The sequence below is a fragment of the Tupaia chinensis genome, unplaced genomic scaffold, assembly GCF_000334495.1.
Source record: "Tupaia chinensis unplaced genomic scaffold, TupChi_1.0 Scaffold144010_1, whole genome shotgun sequence".
Taxonomy (NCBI): Eukaryota; Metazoa; Chordata; class Mammalia; order Scandentia; family Tupaiidae; genus Tupaia; species Tupaia belangeri.
The window spans coordinates 2,143,539-2,166,537 of NW_006203862.1; the positions used below are offsets into that span (position 1 = coordinate 2,143,539).

The window sequence follows — 22,999 nt, forward strand, 5'->3', positions numbered from 1 at the left end:
TTTTTTTTTTTTAAATAAGTGTAATATGGTTGATGAAGTTCTGTTTTCCTGTTGATCTTAATTATTGCTCTACCACGAATGAATATTTTTTAATAAGGAGAAAGGCAGTGAACCCAACATTTGCCAGTTACTCTCAGCACTTTGGTTAATTATACACTCTCTGGGTAAATTTTCTGTTTACTTCAGTGACTTCAAACTGGTATCTTGACTGCGTGTGTGAACGTGTTGGCCAAAATGGTGTTTTAGTTTTTGTTCTATTGTCTTTTTTCCTAGAGTGTGCTTTGTGCTTGCTAGAGAGACAGAGAGAGAGAGACAGCAAGTAACTTCCTATGGGGCATGGTCACATTTGCAATCCCTTCTCCATTTCTCCCTCCTTTTGGGATTTTGCACGTACACACACACACACACATACACACACACACATACACACACACCTTGTGTGTTTCAAGCCCCTGAACCAGGACTCAAACTGAGCAGGTGGCTGTGTGGGATCCAGCCAACTGGGCTGGCTTCTATTAACTTCTACCTAGAAGAATTTTCAAATAACAAACAGGAAACATTGCCATGAATTCGTTCCTCAGCTTCAATAGTCATCTACTCTATAATAACCTTTTTTTTTTTTTTTTGGAGATTTTCACTGTAGGGTGCATGCGCTCGCCAGACAGACAGAGAGAGACATAGAGACAGAAAGCGAGAAATCACCCCCCAGGGGGGATGGTCACACCGCAATCCCTTCTCCTCCATTCTCCTCTCGGGGATCTTGGGCACGCACGCACACGCGCCCGGCGTGAGTTTTAAGCCACCGGGTCCGGGACACGAACCGCGGTCGACTACGTGGGAGTCCAGCGACATAGCCATTACGCTAACTGCTGGTTCCCTATAATAACCTTTTTTCATCTATCTCCATTTTCCACTTCTTTTGTGCCAGTATTTTAAAACAAGATGTAAACATCATGTATCTTTTCCACCTGGGAGTACTTGCTATCTAACACAAGAGGGCCCCTCTCATCTCCTCTTATCTTATCAAAGATGACATGGTATCCACGTGAGTTAGTGATGTTAACCTTGACCATTGCCATGCTCCTCCGTCTGCAGTTAATATTTTACGCTGAAATCTTTCATTAAATCATTAACATCTTTAACATCTCTCCCGCCTCCAGGGGATGGAAATTAAGCTCAACCTCACAGAAAAGGAGAATCTGCATTTGGAGTTCTTATGTAAAGAAGACTCACCCTTCCCTTCCTGTTTGTTTATTTATCCAATTCTTTTTTTCTATTGCTATGGACCTAAGAACAATGATTTTTTACTTTGGGTTATAACCCAACTGTATTTACTTTAGTGCTCAGAATTTTTCCATGTTTGGCCATTGAGACTTTTAGGTTGGCCTCCTTTTTACTTTTTCTGCACTTCCTTACTTTCTGACACTATAGATATTTCATGCTCATCTTGTATTTTCCCTGCCCAAGCCTAAGAATCAGGCATTTCTTCAAGGTGCCCTGGTCCTTTTAATAGAAAATGTTATTAGCAGCCAAGATCTGGGTGCTAGGTGTCTACATTTGTTTTTTCTTTTATTTATTTATTTATTTATTTGCTATAGGGTGTGTGCACTGGCCAGAGAGAGACAGAGAGGGAGAATAAGAAATCACCTTTAAGGAAGGGTGGCCATGGTGACATCCCTTCTCCTCCATTCTCCTCTCAGAATTTTGGGCAAACACCCACGTGCGCCCCCTGTGATTTTCAAAACACCAGGTCTGGGACTCGAACTGTGCAGCTGGCCATTTAGGATCCAGCTACCTTAACCTCCACACCACCTGGTGGCCCTTACATTTGTTTCTAGTGCTACTTACTTGTGGAAGAAGAAAGCCCTGTAGGATTGTCCCCATTCTGTATTTGACTTATTTACCCTCAAGGTGTTACATGCTAGGATGAGACTATTCTCTTTTCTTGTTGAAGGTGTTTGGTTTTGTTTGTCTGTCTCTCTGTTTGTTGTTGTTGTTTTGGCTATAGGGTATGTGCACTCCCCGGAGAGAGACAGAGAGGGGGGCAATGAGAGGGAAAGTGAAAATGCCCCCACCCCCCAGGGAAATAGCCAAGCCAGAGTCTCTTCTCCTCCACTCTCCTCCTGGAATTTTGGGCATACATGCCCACACGCCCAGTGTGGTTTTTTTTTAAGCCACCAGGTCCAGGACTCTGATCACAGTCGGCCATGTGGGAGTCCAGCGCCATAACTACCACAACACCTGCTGGCTCTGCTGCTTTCATTTTAATGTGTTCTTCTATTCTCTGTATTTCCTGGAAACAGTTAACACTGGACCCACAGCTGTGATCAGATCCAGCTTTCTTTTTTTCTATCTTTATTGTTTTTTCCTGTCAGACTATCTTAGGATAGCTGCTATGGACATGTTTGTGTCATACCCCATCAGGAGCTGCCTGAGGATTGGGGGTCTCATTTCAGTCAGTGATGCCAAGCTCAGTCAGTGTGTTCCTGTGACAGCAGATCCGTACACGATGGTGCCCCATTTCTCAGCTAGTTTCAGTGGCTATCGATCATCGTCACTGTGAGGGTTTATAGAATGGCTGCTTCTCTATTTCTGTCATTCCACCTGAATTGATAATGTGACTCTCGTATAAAAAGTCATTTTTACACTTTAATTATTTAACATGTTGAAATAAATCTCCTGTAGGAAAGTCCTAATTCAGGACTTTTGAACACTTCACCTAGAAGAACTGAAAGGGGGTTGAGAAAGGGGGTGTTCAGTGTGGAGGTGCAGTTCTCTGTAGAATCCTGGTGGGTCACAGGGCCCTGAGTTAGGGAGCAAAGAGGACAGACACCAGAAGCTATGTCTGTGCGCGCAGCCGGCGACTGTACTTAGACCAGACTTGCCAAGCTCCCTCCAAGCTCTAAAATGGGATTTTCCCTTCCCTCTCTTTCTCATCCTCTCCTCCTCCATTCCGGTGCCAGTTGCTTTCTACTTACAATGTTTTATAAAGCCAACACAAAGGGGCCAGCCCCATGGCCTACTGGCTAAGGGAGCCTCATCCCACATCCCTGACTGCCTCACATCTCAGCCCCAGGGGACTGAGAAACACCTGGCTGTGTGCACGTGTGCCCCAAATCCCAACAGGATGGAGAAACAGAGAAGGGATTGCAGTGTCACCACACCCCATGCGGGAGGGGGTGCTTTCTTCTTTTCTGTTCACTCTCTCTGGCAAGTACACGTGCCCTCTGGCAATTAAAAAAAAATAAGAAAAGCCTAGGGCCAGGAGGTGGGGTGGTGGTTAAGGTGTTGGATTCCCACAAGGCCAGTCATAGTTTGAGTCCCAGACCTGGTGGTTTATTTTCACACTTTCCCTCTCTCTCTGTCTCCTTCTTTCTCTCTGATCAAATTAAAGATAATAATGATAATAAAAAGTAAATAAAATAAATAATTCTTTTTTTTAAAAAAAGAAAAGCCTGACACAGATTCACCCTAGAGATAGATAGCACCTGTTTTTCGTTTTTCTTTTTAGTTTTTTTTTTTTGAGAGGTTTTTGCTATAGGGTGCATGCACTCACCAGAAAGACACAGAAAGGCAGAAAGCGAGACATCACTTCCCAGGGAGTATGGCCAGGCCACAATCCCTTCTCCTCCATTCTCCTCTCAGGATCTCGGGCACACATGCACATGTGCCTGGTGTGAGTTTAAGCCACTGGGTCCAGGACTAGAACTGTGGTCGGCTATATGGGAGTTCAGCAACATAGACATTACGCTAACTGCTGGTCCTGATAGCACCTGTTTTGAATATACATTTCCAGAAGTAAAAAATTAGAATCAGATGGAAGGACTCTTTTTTTTTTTTTTGGTGAGAGGTTTTTGCTATAGGGTGCATGCACTCACCAGAAAGACACAGAAAGGCAGAAAGCGAGACATCACTTCCCAGGGAGTATGGCCAGGCCACAATCCCTTCTCCTCCATTCTCCTCTCAGGATCTCGGGCACACATGCACATGTGCCTGGTGTGAGTTTAAGCTACAGGGTCTGGGAGTCGAACCACAGTCGACTACATGGGAGTCTAGCGATGTAGCCATTACACCAACTGCTGGTCCCGGAAGGACTACTTTTTTTGTTTTTTAAATGCCCATTTCTGGGCAGTCCCAACCACTGAATGTGAATCTCTGAGGGGTGGGCCTAGGGTTTAATACCCCTTTCCTTCCACTTTCCCCCGTGTTTTAAATGATCATGGTCTTAAGAGCTACTGCCTGAGCCACACCTGACCATCTGGGTATTTGGACAGATGTCCCTGACATCGTTGTCCTGAGGCTGCTGCTCGGTGGGCATCAGATAGACACTCTCGGGGCGGGGGGCAGGGGAGAGGGGGCAGTGAAGCCCTTCTCCTCACACTACAAAGATCCTGGCAAGTAACAGAAGCCAGGCCTCTAGCCACCATCCTGATTCTTGCCCCAGGTCAGCTTTGACACGGAGAAGGGGGGATACTGATGCTGCAGTGTTCGGTTCTGCCCCTCCAATGTAAGATCTGGAATGTGGAGCAGGGCCAGGCATGCTGGGGCACTGATCCTGGGTGCTCAGTAATCCCAGGATTTGATGGGAGGAGGCCTCCTCTTGACATGAAGTACAATAGTTCAGAACATCTTAGGACATGTCTTCTGTTACCTAAAGAAGATGCGTGTGCTCATGAGAAAGAGATGGAGAGAAAGTGAAAACTCATCCCCCATGGCGAATGGCCACGACACAATCTCTTCTCCATTTTCCTCTTGAGATTTTTGGCATACATGCACATGCACCAACATGATTTTCAAGCCACCAGGTCTGGAGCTTGAACCATGGTCGGCCATGTGAGAGTCTAGTGCCTTAGCCACCACGCCACCTGCTGGCCCTTTATTCTATTTCTTTCCTGTCTTTAAATTTGAAAACTTCGAAACCTCCCCCCAAAAACTCTAATAGTACAATGGCTGTCTTTCAACTCTCAATAAAATCACCAATTGTTAACATTTTACTACTTTTGCTTTGTCCTTTCTCTCTCTGTGTTTTTTTTTTTCCTGAATCATTTGAAAGTATTAATAGTTCCAGACATTGGCATGTATCTCTCCCCGAAAAGGATACACAGTTGTCCCCATAACCACTGTGCCGTCGTCACCACTAAGAAAATTAAATTGACGGCATCTGATACACACCCACATGTTCATTTCCCCGATGGGCCCCCAACGTCTACATAACTGACACATACCTAGCACGTGTGAGGGCCACTCATCCAAGACCTAATCCGGATTCAGGCTCTTGGTTGCTCCTTTGTCACTTTTCGACGTTTCTTTTCATGCCCTTGACTTTGTAAAGTCAGAGGATGTCCCACATTCCTAGATAAGCCCATTTTACCTGGCGAGTTGATGCAGGCGGTGTCTGGCAGCGTCCACACAGGTGTTACTTGTCCTTTTCATTCTGTCATAACAGAAGGCGCAGAGGTCTGAGTGTGCCCTGTTGGGATCTAAGTTTGATCACTTGGATAGATAGATGGCAAGATCTCCAGCTCTCTCCATGGTGAAGATGCGTTTTCCCTTTATCAAAATTCGGTTAACTTATGGGGCGATACTTGGAGATTGGGTAAATATTCTGTACCCTAGGATTCTCATCAGAATTAGTTACTACACTGGAGATTGCAAATTGGTGATTTTCTAATTTTGTTATTAATTAGGGCCAACACTACTTTAATTTACATGACTTCATGGGAAAAAAAAAAAAGACTTTGGCAGGACCAGCAATTAGTGTAATGGCTATGTCGCTGGACTCCTGTGTAGCTGACCATGGTTTGAGTCCTGGACCCAGTAGCTTAAACTCAATTTGGGCAGATGTGTGTGCGTGCCCAAGATCCAGAGAGGAGAATGGAGGAGAAGGGATTGCGGCGTGGCCATCCCCCCTGGGGGGTGATTTCTTGCTTTCTGTCTGTCTCTGTCTTTCTGGCAAGCGAACGCACTCTATAGCAAAATCCTCTTCAAAAAAAAAAAAAAAAAGACTTTGGGAATACCCTCATGCCTAGTGATTGAAGGAGCCAGATCCCACATGGCTGATGCAACAATTCGAGTCTTGGCCCAGCAGCTTCGAAAACATACCAGGCATATGTGCATGGGATTGGATTCTGCAAATCCTGACAGGATGGAGAACAGAGGAGAGTGGGCTGTGGTGTAACCATACCCCCATTTAGAGGGTGCTTTCTCCCCCTCTCTGTGTCTCTCTGTTCCTCTGGTGAGTACACATGCCTTTTGGCAATAAAGAAAACAAAAAAGAACTTTTCTTCCCCTTTTCTGTTTTTTTAGTGACATAATCTATGGACCTAGGTATTTTGTTCCTTTTTTTAAAGTGTGTGTGTGTGAGAGAGAGAGAGAGAGAGCTAGATAGGGCAGGTGGGAAGGAAAAAGAGATAAGTTGTTTTTTTTTTTAAGAGGTTTTTGCTATAGGGCGTGTGCGCTCGCCAGACAGAGAGAGACAGAGAGACAGAAAGCAAGAACTCACCCCCCAGGGGGGATGGCCACGCTACAATCCCTTCTCCTCCATTCTCCTCTCGGGATCTTGGGCACGCACGCACACACACCCTGCGTGAGTTTGAAGCCACCGGGTCCGGGACGCGAACCGCGGTCGACTACATGGGAGTCCAACGACATAGCCATTATGCTAACTGCTGGTCCCAAGATATAAGTATTTTGGCAGGGTCTTGGCATGTCATAGTCCTTCCTTCCGCAACCTCCCAATCAGCTAGGACCACAGGCATGGCCCACTGTGCCAGACCTGTTTAGGTTGGTCTGGGAACTGAAGCCAGGTCTCCCATGCAGTCCCAGCCATCACCCAATGTGCTCTTCCTCTTGCACCACTGGGGCTGGCCAGACATCATTCCTTCTGATGCTTATATCATCCTAAATTTGGTTAAGGAATTCCCCCTAAATAGGGTCCACCATGCCTTTGCCATACCTCGTTCATCTTTGCAAACTTCCTTGCTTTCTGGCATGAACTTTTTCTTCTAGAATTCCTAGTCCCTTATTTTCTTTTTTTGTTTAAGAATTATTTAATTTTATTTATTATTATCATTATTATTTAATTTGTTATAGGGCACATACAACTCACTAGAGAGAGACAGAGAGAAAGAGGAAGCAAGCAGCCAGGGCTGGGATACAAACTGTGACGGCCATGTAGGAGTCTAGCACCCTAACCACCATGCCACCAGCTGGTCCAGTTCCTTTTTATCTTTTCTTTTCTTTTTTTAATTTGCCAGAGGGTACAGGTGATCTCCAGAGAGAGAGAGAGAGATGAAGAGAGAAGGAGAAAGCACACCACAATGGGGCGTGATCGCACTGCAATCTCTTCTCTATTTCTCCACCCTGTCAATATTTGGAACATGCACACATACATGCCCCAGTGTGTTTGTCAAGCTGATTTGTCTTGTTTTATTTATTTATTTATTTTTAATTTTTAATTTACATTTAATCACGTATCTCTTTACAGGGTACAACCTTTTTTCTTCCAGCATGAATACTATGCATATCAGTCAAGACAAGGATATTACTATATACATTATTGTCAGCAATTAGCTTTTCATTTTTTTGTCAATTAAACATGCTTTTACTTTTTTTCCTTCCCCTTTTCCCTCCCCTCTCCCATATTAAACTTTTTTTACCTTTAGTTGATTCACAAAAGATCTTAATTAAACTAAAAATATGGGCAAAGTTAAAATCTAGTGACAAGTGCATTGTAATTTTCTTCTGAAACATTTTTTCTCTCTCCATTCCCCTTTTTACTAAAGAGAGGAATAAACAAACTTATTTGCAATAAATAAATAAATAAATAAATAAGTTTAGTCTCATTTGGTCTTTTATTTGTACAAAGCCTTTTTTTTTTTTTGGAGAGATTTTCACTGTAGGGCGCGTGCGCTCGCCAGACAGACAGAGAGAGACATAGAGACAGAAAGCGAGAAATCACCCCCCAGGGGGGATAGTCACGCCGCAATCCCTTCTCCTCCATTCTCCTCTCAGGATCTTGGGCACGCACGCACATGCGCCCGGCGTGAGTTTTAAGCCACCGGGTCTGGGACACGAACCGCAGTCGACTACGTGGGAGTCCAGCAACATAGCCATTACGCTAACTGCTGGTTCCCTGAAAATTCAATTTCTGATGCAAGGCAAAGACACTATTGTTTTATTGAACTTATGCAGATAACCATTCTGCCACAAAATAAGAATGCTCACCAATATTTTCCAATTGCAGATAGGTCAGGAAGGGAGGAAAGTTTATGTTTCAGTTTAAAAAAAAATTTAACAAATTGCTGAACCTATCAACAACTCAAAAGAAAGCAAAATCCTTAAATCTAGAAGACAAAGTATAGAAGAAAATCAGTAAGGTTTTAATCAAAAGTCATACAATTCTTTTTTACCAGTTCAGTCTCATGTAATTAATCTCTCTTTTGTTGAATTTGCAGTGTTAGTATGGTTTGATCTTTCCATTTAAATCCTGGATGTTAACATTCAACATTTTAATTGACATTTCTGGACTTGTCCCTACCACTGAGTTGACCATTTTCTTGGTCATTTTTTTGTTCTCTCATTTCTGTGTGTCTGTCTTTAGTTTTCCTGGTATAGCACTCCCTTCAGAACTTCTTGAAAAACTGGTCTGGTGTTGGAAAATTCTTTCAGGTTTTGTTTATCTGAGAATGTTTGAGGTTCTTCTTCCCATATGAAGGATAATCTTGCTGGATAGTGTTCTTGTTTGAAATTGTTTTTCACTTAACACTTTGAATATATTTTCCCATTCTTCCTTGCTAGCATTGTTTCTGATGAAAGGTCTGATGTTAGCCTGGTGGGATATCATTTGAAAGTAACTTAATAATTCTCTCTTGCCAATTTTAGTATCTTGTCTTTGTCTGTGGTTTTGGTCAATCTGGCTATGATGTGCCTTGCGGAAGTTCTTCTTGGGTTGATTCTATTTGGGATCCTTTGTATTTCTTGGGTCTGGATATTTGAATGCCTCTCTAGGTTTGGAAAGTTGTCTTTCAGGATTTCATGGAATAAATTATCAATGTCCTTATTAGTTTCTTCACCTTCTGGAATACCAGTTATTCAGATGTTTGGACGTCTAATGATTTCTCGTTTATTATTCTCATTTTTGGGAGTTCACTTCCTCAGTCTTTTGGTGAGTTTTTCTAGGTCAGAGGTTTTGTCTTCTAGATCTGAGATTCGAGCTTCTGTGGGATCTAATCTGCTTTTAATACTTTCAAGGGAGGTTTTGTTTCATTATTTTTTGTGGTGTGTATTTCCTCTTTCAGATTGTGGAAGAACTTCCTCACCTCCTGGAACTTGTTGTCTCTTTTCTCCTGCATCTTCTGGAGTTTGTTGTCTCTCTTCTCTTGCATCTCTGTTAGCTTTGTCACTATGAATATTCTAAATTCTTTTTTTAAAAAATAATTGTTTTATCTAGTTTCATTCATTGTCATTATTTTATTTTATTGAAGTTGACCAAAGAGACAGAGAGAGAGAGAAGGAAAGCGAGAAAGCAAGCTGCCAAGTCTAGGACTTGAACAGTGGTGGAGTCTAGCCAGCCCAACTACCATGCCACTTGCTGGCCCCAGAATATTCTAAATTCTTTATCTAACATTTCTACAAGTTCCATTATACTGTCTGTGGATGATAAAGAGCTTTCTTTTCCCTTGAGGGAGAGATATTTTCTTGATTTTCACCAATTCTTGTGCTTTTGCAGTGGTTTCTGGTTATCCGATGGATTATACACTTCTTCCTACTTTCTTGGAGTTAATTCTGAGTGCTAGAGGCAGGCAGGAGGAGATGACCCACGATATCTCTGCAGTTCTGTTTTCCTTATGTTCACCAAGCAAACTGCACTTCTGTCGATGGAACTTTTTTCTGCAGCTGTAAGCTCACATGCTTCCCTTTACTGTGAGGTACTTCTATGCCAGTTTCTCCTCTGCTGTTGTGTTCTGCAACGTGGTAGCCACAGAGATTTGAATTTTGATTCATGAAGATGAATTTTTCTCTTTCTGTAGCAGTTCAGTAGGGGCTGAGGTTTTCTATGACCCTAAAAGTATTCATATGGTTCACTACTGTGCACCTAGACCTGTCTAGACTCTCAAAGTATGGAAGTTGAGAAGCAAAGTGAGAAAGTTAGGTGAAAGAAAAGGAAACAGAGGGAAAAAGACAAAAATAAATAAATAAATAAAATTAAAAGGGGATTTTTTTTTTTTAATGGCAAAAAATGACAGAATAGTTACGTTGCTGGACTCCAATGTAGTTGACAGTGGTTTGAGTCCGGGGCCCACGACTTTAAAACTCATACTGGGCACGTTTGCATGATGCTCAAAATCCCAAGAGGAGAAGGGATTGTGGCATGGCCATCCCCTCTGAGGGGATGATTTCTTGCTTTCTGTCTCTCTGTTCCTCTCTGTCTCTCCAGCGAGCACATGTGCCCGATAGCAAAAACCTCTCTACATAAAAAAAAAAAAAAGGCAGAAAATGAAAAAATGAAAATCAGAGCCAGAAAGAAGATAGAAGCTGTCCTACCTCACTAGGTGGTGGGCTGGAAGGAGAGTTTGGAGCAGAGGCACTTCAGTTAAAGGAGCCAGCTGGGCCCACCTCAGACATAGATGGATTCTCACTAGGTGTTGGGTTATAAGCCAGCACCAGGATTTGAACTGTGGTTGGTCATGTGAGATTTGGCTGCCAGGGCATGGATGCCAGGCCATGGAACTGGCCCTGGCCCTTAGTTCCTTCTTGTGAGCAAATTTAGATACTAAGGTCTGAGAGCTAATTGTGGTCTTTCTCTACTTCTTAAGGAAATTTAATTTGCTATTTTCAGTCCTGAACCTGTAATGACATTTACCTTCTTTTTGGGGGGGATATCTTTTTTTAAAAATTTAGTTTGATGAAGAATTTCTGGAAACAAAAGAACAGTTGCAAAAGTTGCAGGATGGTGAGTATGGAAATGAGACTATGGTAATAGCTGATATTTCTTTTTACAAAGAACTAATATTTATGTCCAAGGACGGCGATATTGAACGCATTCAGGGCAGTATCCTAAAACTAGAAAAACAGGGGAGAATGAATAGCTGAAATTGTCAGCAAATCACTTATTCAGTAGTTCTAAAAAAGCTAGCTGAGTGGAGGGAGCAGTTCCTTCTCAGAACTCAGCTGAAGAGCTCTGTATCTCCTGCCCTCCTCCCAGCCTCTCCCCTTTTTTCTTTCTCTTCCTTGACCCCCTCCTCTCCTTCCACCCAACTTCACCTTTCTTTCTATCCCTTGACTCCCCCCCACCCCCACTTCCACCCAACTCCTTTGCCTCATTGCCTGCCTCCGGTATGAAATAAATGTCCCTATTCAACAGGCTACATTTCTGAAGCAAATGCCAAACAGAAGTGAAATCAACAAAAGGTTCCCCTTTAGCCCCTCTACCCTGGTCAGCCCTGCTCTCTCCACATCCCTCCTCTTGTTGTTTTGTTTTGTTTTGTTTGTTTGTTTGTTTTTAAGAGATTTTTGCCATAGGGCACATGTGGAGAGAGAGAGACAGACTTGGTGATAGAGAAGGTGAGAAATCACCCTCACCAGGGGAGATTCTCCTCCTAGGATTTTGGGAACTCATGCACACATACCCGGCATGATTTTCAAGCCACTGGGTCTGAGATTTGAACTGTAGCCAGCCATATGGGAGTTCTAGTGACACAACCACTATGTCATCTACTGGTCCCTACATCCGTCCTCCTTAGGGGGGCCACCAGCAGGCCCATAAGGCATTTTTTTAAAATAATAATTTATTTATTTAATTCCATTTGTTATTATTTTTTCATTTGAGCAGAGATAGAAACAGAAAACGAGAAAAGAAGTTGTCAGGTCCGGGACTTGAACTGCAGTCAGCTATGTGGGACTCCAGCACCTTTAATCACCATGCCACCTACTGGTGCCTGCCCCACCTCAAGGCATTCTTAGCAACCCTATGAGCATCCTTCTTCCCAGCCATCAGTAGGGTTTCCAGGCTCAACTCAAGGCTCTCTTGAGGGGTATCCACTCTCTAGAGTGTAAGGCCAGCTTTCATGTGTGACACCGGCCTAAAGTCACAAGGATTACTGAGTACTCTTCTCTCATGTCCCTCCCCCTGCCCCCACCCCCAACACCTGAGCCCCTCCAGGACTGGGCTGCACCCTGCGTCTGCATCTCTCCCCAGGGCCTGGTGTGTGCAGAGTGTTGGCTGCAGGTTTGTTGAAGAAAGTACTGTGTTGTCCATTGACCACTGTCAGCAAATTTGGTAGGAAAGTGATCTGTGACTGTGGAACAGCCAGAAACGAACCTAGAGAAGTTAACAGGAATAGATGACGATCTGGTGACTTAGGATTCAGGATCAGGTTGTCTAAAAGCAATGCCACCTGGGGCCAGCAGGTGGTGTAGCAGGTAAGGCATTGGATTCCCAAACAGCGGACTGTGGTGCCAGTCCTGGACCCAGCGACATGAAAATCACACCAGGTATGTGTGTGTGTGTGTGTGTGTGTGTGTGTGTGTGTGTGTGTGTACATGTCCAAAATCCTGAGAGGAGAATGGAGGAGAAGGGTTTGAGGTTTGGCTATTCCTCCTAGGCAGTGGTTTCTCACTTTCCCGCTCTGTCTCTCCAGTGAGCCCACATACCCTATGACAGAAACTCCAAAAAATAAAGCCTCCTTATAGACTGTTCTACAGTTGGAAATGCCCTGCTCTACACTGTCCAGTGGGTAACTACCAGCCACACTTGACTGCTGAGTACTTCAAATGTGTCTCGTGTGACTGAGGAACTGAATTTAAAATTAAAAAAATATTTTAATTAGTTTCAATTTAGGTTTTAATAGCTGCATGCACCTAGTGGTGACCATTGCCAACTGCAGTTCTAAAATCGAATCTTCATTATGTTTCTTCCAGCCCTTCTCATTTGAGTAGATGCTTTTTTTTCTGGGGTGAAAGTGAAAAGGTAGGTTTATAACAATGCTAGTTTTCAGGCTTTTGTGGCGGAATCTGCTTCCCAGAGCTAAGTTAAAGTTACCTGTCATCAGGGAGCTTTATACTGTTTCCTAACGCCCACGCCCCTTGTCCATTTTTATTTAACACAGCATCGTTTTAGGGTTGGAAGGACAGGGAAGAGGAGATCAGGGTTTTGTTTTTTTTTTAAGAATTATTCACTTAATTTGATTTATTGTTATCATTCTTTAATTTGATCAGAGAGAGACAGACAGAGAGAAAGCAAGCTGCCAGGACCAAGACTTAAACCATGGTAGGCCATATGGGAGTCCAACGCCTTAACCACCACACCACCTGCTGGCCCCAGAAGAGACCATTTCCTCTTTTTTCCCTTAAGAATTATTTCATTTAATTTCATTTATTTATCATCATTGTTATGATAATTATTATTATTAGTTTTGATCAGAGAGAGAAGGTAAGAAAGTAAGCTGCCAGGTCCAGGACTCAAACCACAGTTGGCCATGTGGAAATCCAGTGCCCTAACCACCATGCCACCTGCTGGCCCCCAGAGGAGATCACTTCTAATTTTAGGTTTTCATTTTCAGGTAACCACCTGCTGTTCCAGCAAGTGCCTATGGTTGAAATTGATGGGATGAAGCTGGTGCAGACACGAAGCATCCTCCACTATATAGCGGAAAAGCACCAGCTCTTTGGCAAGGACCTCAAGGAGAGAACCCTGTACTGTGGCCCATTTCAATTCCTCTCCCCGATGCCTTAGTGGATTAGCAATCCTGTGCAGCACACTCCACCTACTTGATGTCTTATATTTTTAGTGTGAACAAGGAACACAGATCTGGAAAGGTCATGAAGTCTGATTGGAAATTTAGTATAGCATCTGAGTACAACAGTAGAAAAAATTCAAATTCAGATACTGAATTATCTAGGGTGTCATTGTTTCAGATTTCAACATCTGTAAATGGTTGAATAATTGCTTTTTACCTGTTTTGCAAACTTACTATTGCTGAATATTGGAAGGGGAAGCCGTTATGACATTGAAGGCCTGAGATAGTGTGCACTGAATTATAATTGAAGCTCAAAGCCAGGACCTCACATTTCTTACCATGGCCCTGGGCACTGTTAAGCTCTAGCTTCTTGATGAGTTTTCTGTACAATGGGTTTAATAACAGCTCATTCCTCAGAGTGTCATGCGCCCAGTGAGATAAGGGATAAGGGTGTTTAGCACCGTGCTGGTCAGAACACTCCATGCTTCTACTGTGTGCTTGGAGTTGAACATTCAGTAAGTGATATGCAGTGTTTTTATCACTGTGAAGTTCAGCCACACCCAGAGTAGGTGCTGGGTGAGGGTGGAGGACTGGGTGTTGGGAGACTGTAAAATTGTGACTACCATGCTTTCTAAATGGTTGCTGATTCTCCTGGAGAATTTTTCTCAGTGCAACCGGGATTGACCTTGCATCTTTGCACTTCACAGACAGGTGTAGATCACTGCTTCTTGGTACTTTCATTGCCAGAACCTTAAGAAAAAGCACTCCAGAATTCATCCTAAGTTGTAAAAGCTGGTAAATTCTAAGAGAGGGAAACCGAGAAACTGCTTTTCTGTTTTAAGGATTGACATGTACGTGGAGGGCTTGCTGGATCTGCTGGAACTGATTATCATACATCCTTTCTTGAAACCGGATGATCAGCAAAAGGAATTGGTTACCATGGCCCAGAAGGCTATAATTAGATACTTTCCTGTGTTTGAAAAGGTAGGTGGCAGAGAAGCCTAGGAACAGAGCATAACCAAGCCGTGCGGGAGCTGCCACAAACACCCTTTTGTGCCCAGGGCAGTGTAAAGTTGAGCCCAGCTGGTCTCATGGAAGAGGGAACGGGCTCACAGGAGTTCATAGTAGCCATCAGCACTGATGTCTCAGAGTGCCCCCCACCCAATCAGGACCACGTTAGTCAGAGGTCTAGAAAAGTGTGGGCTCAGCCCGTTAGTGCTTTGCTGTACCCTGCGTTTACCAAGCGCCCCCTCGTGTAAGATACAGAAAAGCAGAAACTGCCACATTCATTCATTCAACAAACATTAGTTGAGTGACGATGACATGTCAGACATCTTTCTTGATTATTTTGATATAAAGAGAAACACCATTTCAGTTTTATTTCTCTTCCCTTTGCTCTTTTTATGCCGTTCGGTTATTTTCTTCTTCTTATGTCTGCTTTTCTGAGCCTCAGATTTCTCTTTTCCTGAACAGGAAGGAATTTTCTTTTTTTTTTACTGTTGCAATTCAAAATATATATATATTATATATGTAAATATATATGGGAAGGCCTATTTGGCAAACCTCCTTTGACTATCTTCATGGAACTATTGGGTTGTTGGAAAAGTAATGATGCATTTTTGCATAGAAAAACATGCAAAATATATCATGATTTTTGTGACAGCCCAATAGATTTAGGAAAAAGAGAGGGCCCAGCTGAGGTGGCACAGGCAGTAGGAGGCTGTTGCTGATGCCGTAGCTACATGGAAGGCCCGGGTTCAGATCCAGTGGTGAGAGCGTGCATCTGTAATTCTGGCTCCCTGAAAGGCTAGAACAGCAGCATCATAGCTTGGAGAGACCCTGTCAAAATCTGTCTCTCTCTCTCTCGTGAAAAACAAAAAGAAAAAGAGTGGGATTTTCTGTAGCTTGGCTTCATGATATCTTTCCCATAGATACCACATGCATGTAAAATATGGTAATGTAAAAAATGTATGGCCAGGGCACAGAAGGCCCAGTACCTTGATGACAAATTACTGCTGGATCTTATGGTCCGGTGGCCCAAACTGTGTTAGGATTCCTTACAACACATCTGTGAGGCAAAAAAAAAAAAATTTTTTAAGAATTACATATTTAATATTCCTTATTTTTATTTTTTAAATTGTGCTACAGCACACATATGCTTACTAGAGAAACAGAGAGAAGGAAAGTGAGAAAGCAAGCCACCAGGTCTGGGACTCGAATCGCAGTCGCCCATGTGGGAGTACAGTGTCTTAAGCACCATTCCACCTGCTAGCCTGGTAAAAATAGTTATCAGTACTTCTTGCATATACTGAAATGGAATCACAGAGTTAATGGCTGGTCCAACTTGTGATAAGGCTAGAAGACAGCCCGGATTGGCACTCTGGCTTCTAAGTACAAATTCTGGATTCCTTGTAAAATACTGCTCCAGCTCCGGGACCTATATTTGATTTGGAGCTATATTCAGACACACTCACGTGTGTACACATGTTCTTGTGGTCATCCACGAGTTTACTGCCAAGGGCTTCTCCCCGTTGCTTTCACCAGATCACAATCTGCTCCTTTTTTAAAGAGAGATTTTTGCGATAGGGCACATGTACTTGCCAGAGAGAAAGAGAGAGAGAGAGAGACTGAAAGTAAGAAATCACTCCCGGGGTGATGGCCATGCCACAGTCCCTTCTCCTCCATTCTCATCTTGGGAGTTTAAGCAAGCACACACATGTACCTGGCATGAGGTTTTTTTGTTTGTTTTGTTTTTGTTTTAAATAATTATTTATTTAACTTTGTTTATTATCATTATTTTTAAAATTTGACCAGAGATTGAGAGAGAGAGGGAGAGGGTAAGTGAGAAAGCAAGCTATCAGGCCCAGGACTCAAACAGTGGTCGTTCATGTGGGATTCCAGCACTTAACCCCCATGACACCTGCTGGCCCCAGCATGAGTTTTAAGCCAAGTCCGTGACTGGAACTGCAGTGGACTGTGTGGGAGTCCAGCAACGTAACCATTACACCATCTGCTGGTCCCCAATTTGCTCCTCTAAATCCATCCTTTTGTATGTTACTCTCACAGTGTGAGTCAAGGGAAACTGAAGTTTCAGTCTTCTCTGTTTGGAGAGCTGTGACAGGAAGGTGGGGCCTGTGCATGACTGTGAGTCCTGACGGTCGGTGGAACACAGACCTGGGGAACAAGAGTAGGCCCCTTGGAGCTGAGCCATCACTTAGACGTCCTACATTACTCTGCCCCTCCCCAGTCTCTTGGATTCATCAGGGCCAATTCGTTTCTGTAGACACATTTATGGAATAGATGCATCCTTTTAGAACACTGAAATGGTAAATCTTCCCTTCCCCCTTTCAGGGTCTTGTTAGGATCTATGGCAGGCATTTAAGGATATATTCATTTCCATACCTTTTTGCTTCCCCTCTCTCAGATGTTATTCTTTCTCTCTTAACTGATGTTACTTATGAAAGGATGAAAGGACAAGGCTGTAACTTCAGATACTCCACTGACTTAATAGCTTCATCAGTTTCTCTACGTATTTTAACTAATGCAAACCATTTATACCCTGCAGGTTTTAAGGGGTCATGGACAAAACTTTCTGGTTGGTAATCAGCTGAGCCTTGCAGATGTGATTCTACTCCAAACCATTTTGGCTCTGGAAGAGAAAATTCCCAATATCCTGTCTGCGTTTCCTTTCCTCCAGGTAAACAAAACCATATAGCAGAAGATTGGCCCCAAGCTCATGGGCCTTGCTTCACTGCGCTGTCGATTGCCTGGTGTGGTGTGTGTGGGATGTATGTGTATGTGTGTATTGTGTGTGTGTGTGTGTGTGTTTTATTCTAGTTAGTAAAATGAAATGAAGATACAGCCTGAGTTTGTTTTTATGATCCCCAAATCCTTAGTGTTGATAGATCGTTATATGTGAAAAAAGTTTTCATTGTATGCCATGGCTACACTCTTGGGCAAACTCCTTACACAGAGAGTCTGCCATGGAGGATTTCCACAGAGACAGTCATAGGGATGAAGAGCTCCTCACCTGTGTGTGCTTTGTCTGCTGATGGAGGGCCCGTGAGGTCAGCATCAGAATCAGCCTCATTCTCAGGGCACAGCCCCTTTCTCAGGGTCCCAATTTAGAAACTTCTTAGCCTGTATTCAGAGAGCAAATAAGATATACCCTACACATCACCCTAAGGAGTTCCCACTGCTCTCCTTTCCACAGTTCCAAGGAAAGACTGTGTGCAGTTGAGCGTATTCTCTGGTGTTATTCTGGCAAGATTGTTTGTAGAATTTAAAAGCAGAAAAGGGCTTTAAGTGGCGTAAGGGTTATGGTCAACCGTGATTCAAGTCCTGAACCCTGCAGCGAAACTCACACTGGGCATGTGTGCGTGCATGCCCAAAATCCTAAGAGGAAAATGGAGAAGGGATATGGCATGGCCATCCCCCCTAAAGAGTCATTTCTCGTTTTCTGTCTCTGTTTCTCCAGCAAGTGCACATGGCCTATAGCAAAAATCTCTAAAATAATAATTAATTAATTAATTAATTAATTAATTAAACCAATTCATCTGATGTCTTCAGTTACACACAAGGAAATAGAGACTAGGATAAAGAAGTCAGCACTGAAATGGCCTAGCTAGTGAGCACTTGAATTTTACCTAGAATCTTTGCCTTTTAAGTCTAATGTGGTTTCTTCCATAGTTACTGGACTATAACCAGGGCCTCTGGGCCAAACCTGGCTTGCCACCTGTTTTTGTACAGTGAACTAAGAATAGTTTTTACATTTTAAATGGTTGAAAAAAATTAAGTAGTATTTCATCACATACAAAACATATGAAATTCAAATTTCAGTGTCCATCAGTAAGTTTCTCATTCTTTTTAATTTGCTGAAGGGCATGAGTTTCCCTAGAGAGAAACATGAGGGGTGGGGGGAGTGAGAAAGTACGCCCCGTGGGGAATAATCATGCCACAGTCCCTTCTCCATTCTCCTGTCAGGATTTTGTACGTTTGCACACGTGCCCTGCGTGTTTCTCAAGCCACTTGGTCTAGGACTTGAACCACGTAGTTGGCCCTATGCGATCCACCCTTCTTAACCTCCAGGCTGACTCCATAAATAATTTGTTTGTTTGTTTGTTTTAGTTTTATCATAGGGCATGTGTGCTTCCTAGAGACAGAGACAGAAATAGAAAGAGGGAAAAGTGAGAAATCACCCCCAGCCCCCGGGAGGATAGCTGTGCTGCAGTCCCTTCACCTCCATTCTCTTCTTGGGATTTTGAGTACACATGCACATGCACTTGTACCTGGCATCATTTTCAGGCCGCCAGGTCCAGGACTAGAACCATACACTAAGCCATGTGGGATCCAATGCCTTAACTTCCATACCACCTGTTGGCCTTATATAAGTTTTATAGGGATCAGCAGATGACATAATGGTTACGTTGTTGGACTCCCACATATGTGACTGCAGTTTGAGTCCCGGACCCAGTGACTTAAAACTCACACTGGGCGTGTGCATGTGTACCCAAAATCCTGAGAGGAGCCTGGAGGAGAAGGGGTTGTGGCATCTCTCTGTCTCTCTGTCTATCTGGTGAGTGCATGCATCCTATAGCAAAAACCTCTCTAAAAATAAGTAACTAACTAAAAATAAGTTTTATTGGCACGAAGCCTGGCCCCTTCATTTACACTTTGCCTGTGGCTGCTTTTGAGCTCCTACAATAGAGTTGAGTAGATCAGAGAGAGACCATATGGCCTGAAAGCTTAAAATATTTTCTGACTGATTCTTTATAGGAAAATTGCCAGTCCCCAGTATAAACCAAATTGACATTTCTTTGACCAAGTTATCAAAGGCTAAGAGAGACATACCAAATCCCAAAAGAGTAACATCCTTTTTTAAAATAATAATTTTTCCAAATCTAGTAAACATCATTTTTTTTGGAGAGGTTTTTGCTGTAGGGCGCTTGTACTCGCCAGACAGACAGAGAGAGACAGAGAGACAGAAAGCGAGAAATCACCCCCCAAGGGGGATGGCCACGTCGCAATCCCTTCTTCTCCATTCTCCTCTCGGGATCTTGGGCACACACGCACACGTGCCCAGCGTGAGTTTAAGCTACCGGGTCTGGGACTCAAACCACGGTCGACTACCTGGGAGTCCAGCGACATAGCCATTACGCTAACTGCTGGTCCCCCAAAACATCATTTTGATATGTTAAAAAGGACACCACCACCAGTTAAATAAATACATCTGAATATTGAGAATAGAAATTTTTGACAAGTCAAATAAGCCATTATATATATAATTTATGATGTTACCATTTATATGTGTGTGTGTATATATATATATATATACTTACATAAGTATAAGTATATGTATATACTTATAAGTATATGTACATATATACACACACTAATATAAGTATATGTGTATACATATACTTATATCTATTTTTTGTTTATTTGTTTGTTTTTTTTTTTTTTTTTGAGAGGTTTTTGCTATAGGGCGTGAGTGCTCACCAGAAAGACAGAGAGATAGAAAGCAAGAAATCACCCCACAGGGGGAATGCCCACACCGCAATCCCTTCTCCTCCATTCTCCTCTTGGGATCTTGGGCACGCATGCACACGCGCCCGGTGCGAGTTTAAGCCACTGGTTCTGGGGCTTGAACCACAGTCGACTACGTGGTAGTTCAGCGACATAACCATTACACTAACTGCTGGTCCCGTATATTTATATATTTTTTTACATACATGTTAATTGTTGCAGACACAGATGAAGTTTCTTTAGTTTGAATTTTTTGTTTGTTTGTTTTTATGAGAGATTTTTGCTTTAGGGCGTGTACGCTGGCCAGATAGACAAAGACAGAGAGAAAGCTAGAAATCACTCCCCGGAGGATGGCCATGCCACACTGCAGTCCCTCTTCCAGTCTCCTCTCAGGATTTTGGGCACTCACACACATGTACTCAGTGTGAGTTTCAAGCCACTGCCTGGGACTCAAACCGCCGCGGTTGACTACATGGGAGTCCAGCAATGTAACCTTTATGCCATCTTTTATAATTCAGAATTTTGGATACTTTTGAACTGAAGTATCCTTTTGCACTATTAAATAATTGCTTATCAGGGAAAGAAATAAGGAGAAGCAACCTGCTATTTATTGAGTGTCTGCTTCTTTCCAGTTGGCCTGCTAGTCTTTTTTTTTTTTCCTTATTTGCCTCTGGCAACATGTACTCACCAGAGAGACGAGACACGGAGAGAGAGAAAGTGAGAAAGCATTCCCCAGGGGAGATGGCCACACCACAAACCCTTCTCCTCCATTCTCTCACCGGGATTTTGGGCACTCATGCACACGTGCCTGGTATGATTTTCAAGCCACCAGGTCTGCGACTGAAATCATGCAGTTGGCCATGTGGGATCCAGCCACCTTAGTCACCGAGCCACAGGTTAGCCCTTTTGAAGATTTTGCTAGAAGAATTATATATGATGAGTATATGCTTCTTCGTATGGTTCAGATTTTTTTTACAAAATCAAGTGAACTTTCCTCCTGTTACTGAGAATTGGTAAGATTTGACTCTATGAATCAAAACATGTTTTCTCCTTCAGTTCCAGGGTACATACATTTCTGGTATGAGCCATAGGTTATGAACAGTACAACTGGCTCTCTCTTGCACATAGCCAGAAATAGGAATCATTTGCTAACAAGAGAGAAAGTTCAAAGAAGCCAAATTTGTAAATGCAAAATGTACCATCTGATGTCTTTTTTTGGCTTTAGTTTGCTATAGGGTGTGGGCTTTTAAAGCACTTTTATTTAAATGACTCATATATTTTCTCTGAGCAAATTGATACATTTGAGGTACTTCCTGGTCTTTTTTTCCCCCCCTTTTATTCTCAAGGAAGTCATAACCCCTAAGTATGTTTTATTATTACTATTATTATTATTATTATTTTATTTTGCTAGCTCAGAAAAGAGTTCCCATCTTTGTGTAAACCTTGAGATTTGCATGGACCTTGGTCAGGATTCCAACCCTTGGTGGCAGAGATAGTAAATAATCCCCCCAACAGATGAGATCTTAAACAGATACTTAAACAGACTGCACTGGTTGGATTCCTTCAACAAGTGTATATTGAACACGTTTCGATAAGCCGTTTTGCACAACCATATACTCGTAGTAACTAATACCTCTGCTGTTAACTTTATGCTTTTGTTTTCCTTTTTTAGGAATACTCAGTGAAAATAAGTAATATTCCTACAATCAAGAGATTCCTTGAACCTGGCAGCAAGAAGAAGCCTCCTCCTGATGAGATCTACGTGAGAACTGTCTGCAACATTTTTAAGTTATAAAACCACACCTTCCTCTGTGAGAGAGAACTTAACTCTAGAGATGGCTGTGCCCACAGTAATATTTTCATTGATCCTAGCTTTGTCCTTGCGCTGTGTATTAAGTTGAGTCTTTCATGTCAAGGAAATCTTCTCTTTTAGAATATCAACTCTTTTTGTCTAGTGAATACTTATAATGGGGCCTTTTTTGTAAAACTTTTTTTTTTTTAAGTTTTGCCATGGGACGCACTAGACGAGTGGTGAAGGAAAGTGAGAAATCACCTTCAGGGGAGATGGCCATGCTGCAGTCCTTTCTCCTTTTGGGATCTTGGGTATGCACACACATGCCCAGCGTGATTTTCAGGCTGTTGACTCTGGGACTCAAATCACCTTGCTGGCCATGTAGGATCGAGCAGCTTAACCTCTACCCCACCTGCTGGCCCTGGAAAACCTTTTTGAAGAGTCTGATATTTAAGTTAGATGTGATCAGGTTATTCATCTCCTGTAGTTCATCTATCTTGATCACAGGGGTGGACGGAATTCAATATTCTCACCCAAGCTTGTTTCACATTCTAATGTGACAAGAAAAAGGAAACACACTACAGTTTCCCCAGTTTTGGTGTCTAATAATGACAGACTGTCTAGTGAATGACTTTCCTCTGTGCTATAGTAAATCAAATGGTGTTAATGAATCTATCCAATAGCACCCAAAATAAAGAATTTACCAAGCATTGTCCTGTTGTTAGAATTTTTAAATTTAACCTTTGGAATACATTTGCATGGTTCAAAAATCAAAAAATATGAAGGGCTGTCCAGTCTTGGAAGTCTTTTTTCAACCTTGCCATCAAACAACCCAGTTTTGCGTCTCACAACAAAGATATTACCTATATATCCTTTCTGTTATAGTTGACACATGTATAAGAAAAAGCAAACAGATATTATTTTCATCTTCTTTCATCTTTAT

At 42.6% G+C, this 22,999-nt stretch overlaps 1 protein-coding gene across 2 annotated transcripts in view; it reads left to right on the plus strand.

Moving 5' to 3' along the window:
* Positions 1-22,271, plus strand: part of LOC102477020 (glutathione S-transferase A4) — a 23,582-nt gene extending 1,311 nt beyond the window's left edge. Inside the window, exons 3-7 of one of the 2 annotated variants that reach the window (XM_006165714.3) lie at positions 10,903-10,954; positions 13,563-13,695; positions 14,582-14,723; positions 17,305-17,436; positions 21,937-22,271. In XM_006165714.3, coding sequence (XP_006165776.1) covers positions 10,903-10,954; positions 13,563-13,695; positions 14,582-14,723; positions 17,305-17,436; positions 21,937-22,059 — 582 coding nt within the window. In that variant the 3' untranslated portion in view covers positions 22,060-22,271. The remainder of the gene's footprint in view (positions 1-10,902; positions 10,955-13,562; positions 13,696-14,581; positions 14,724-17,304; positions 17,437-21,936) is intronic. The other variant, XM_027767193.1, reaches the window with a different exon arrangement.
* Positions 22,272-22,999: the final 728 nt, after the last annotated feature.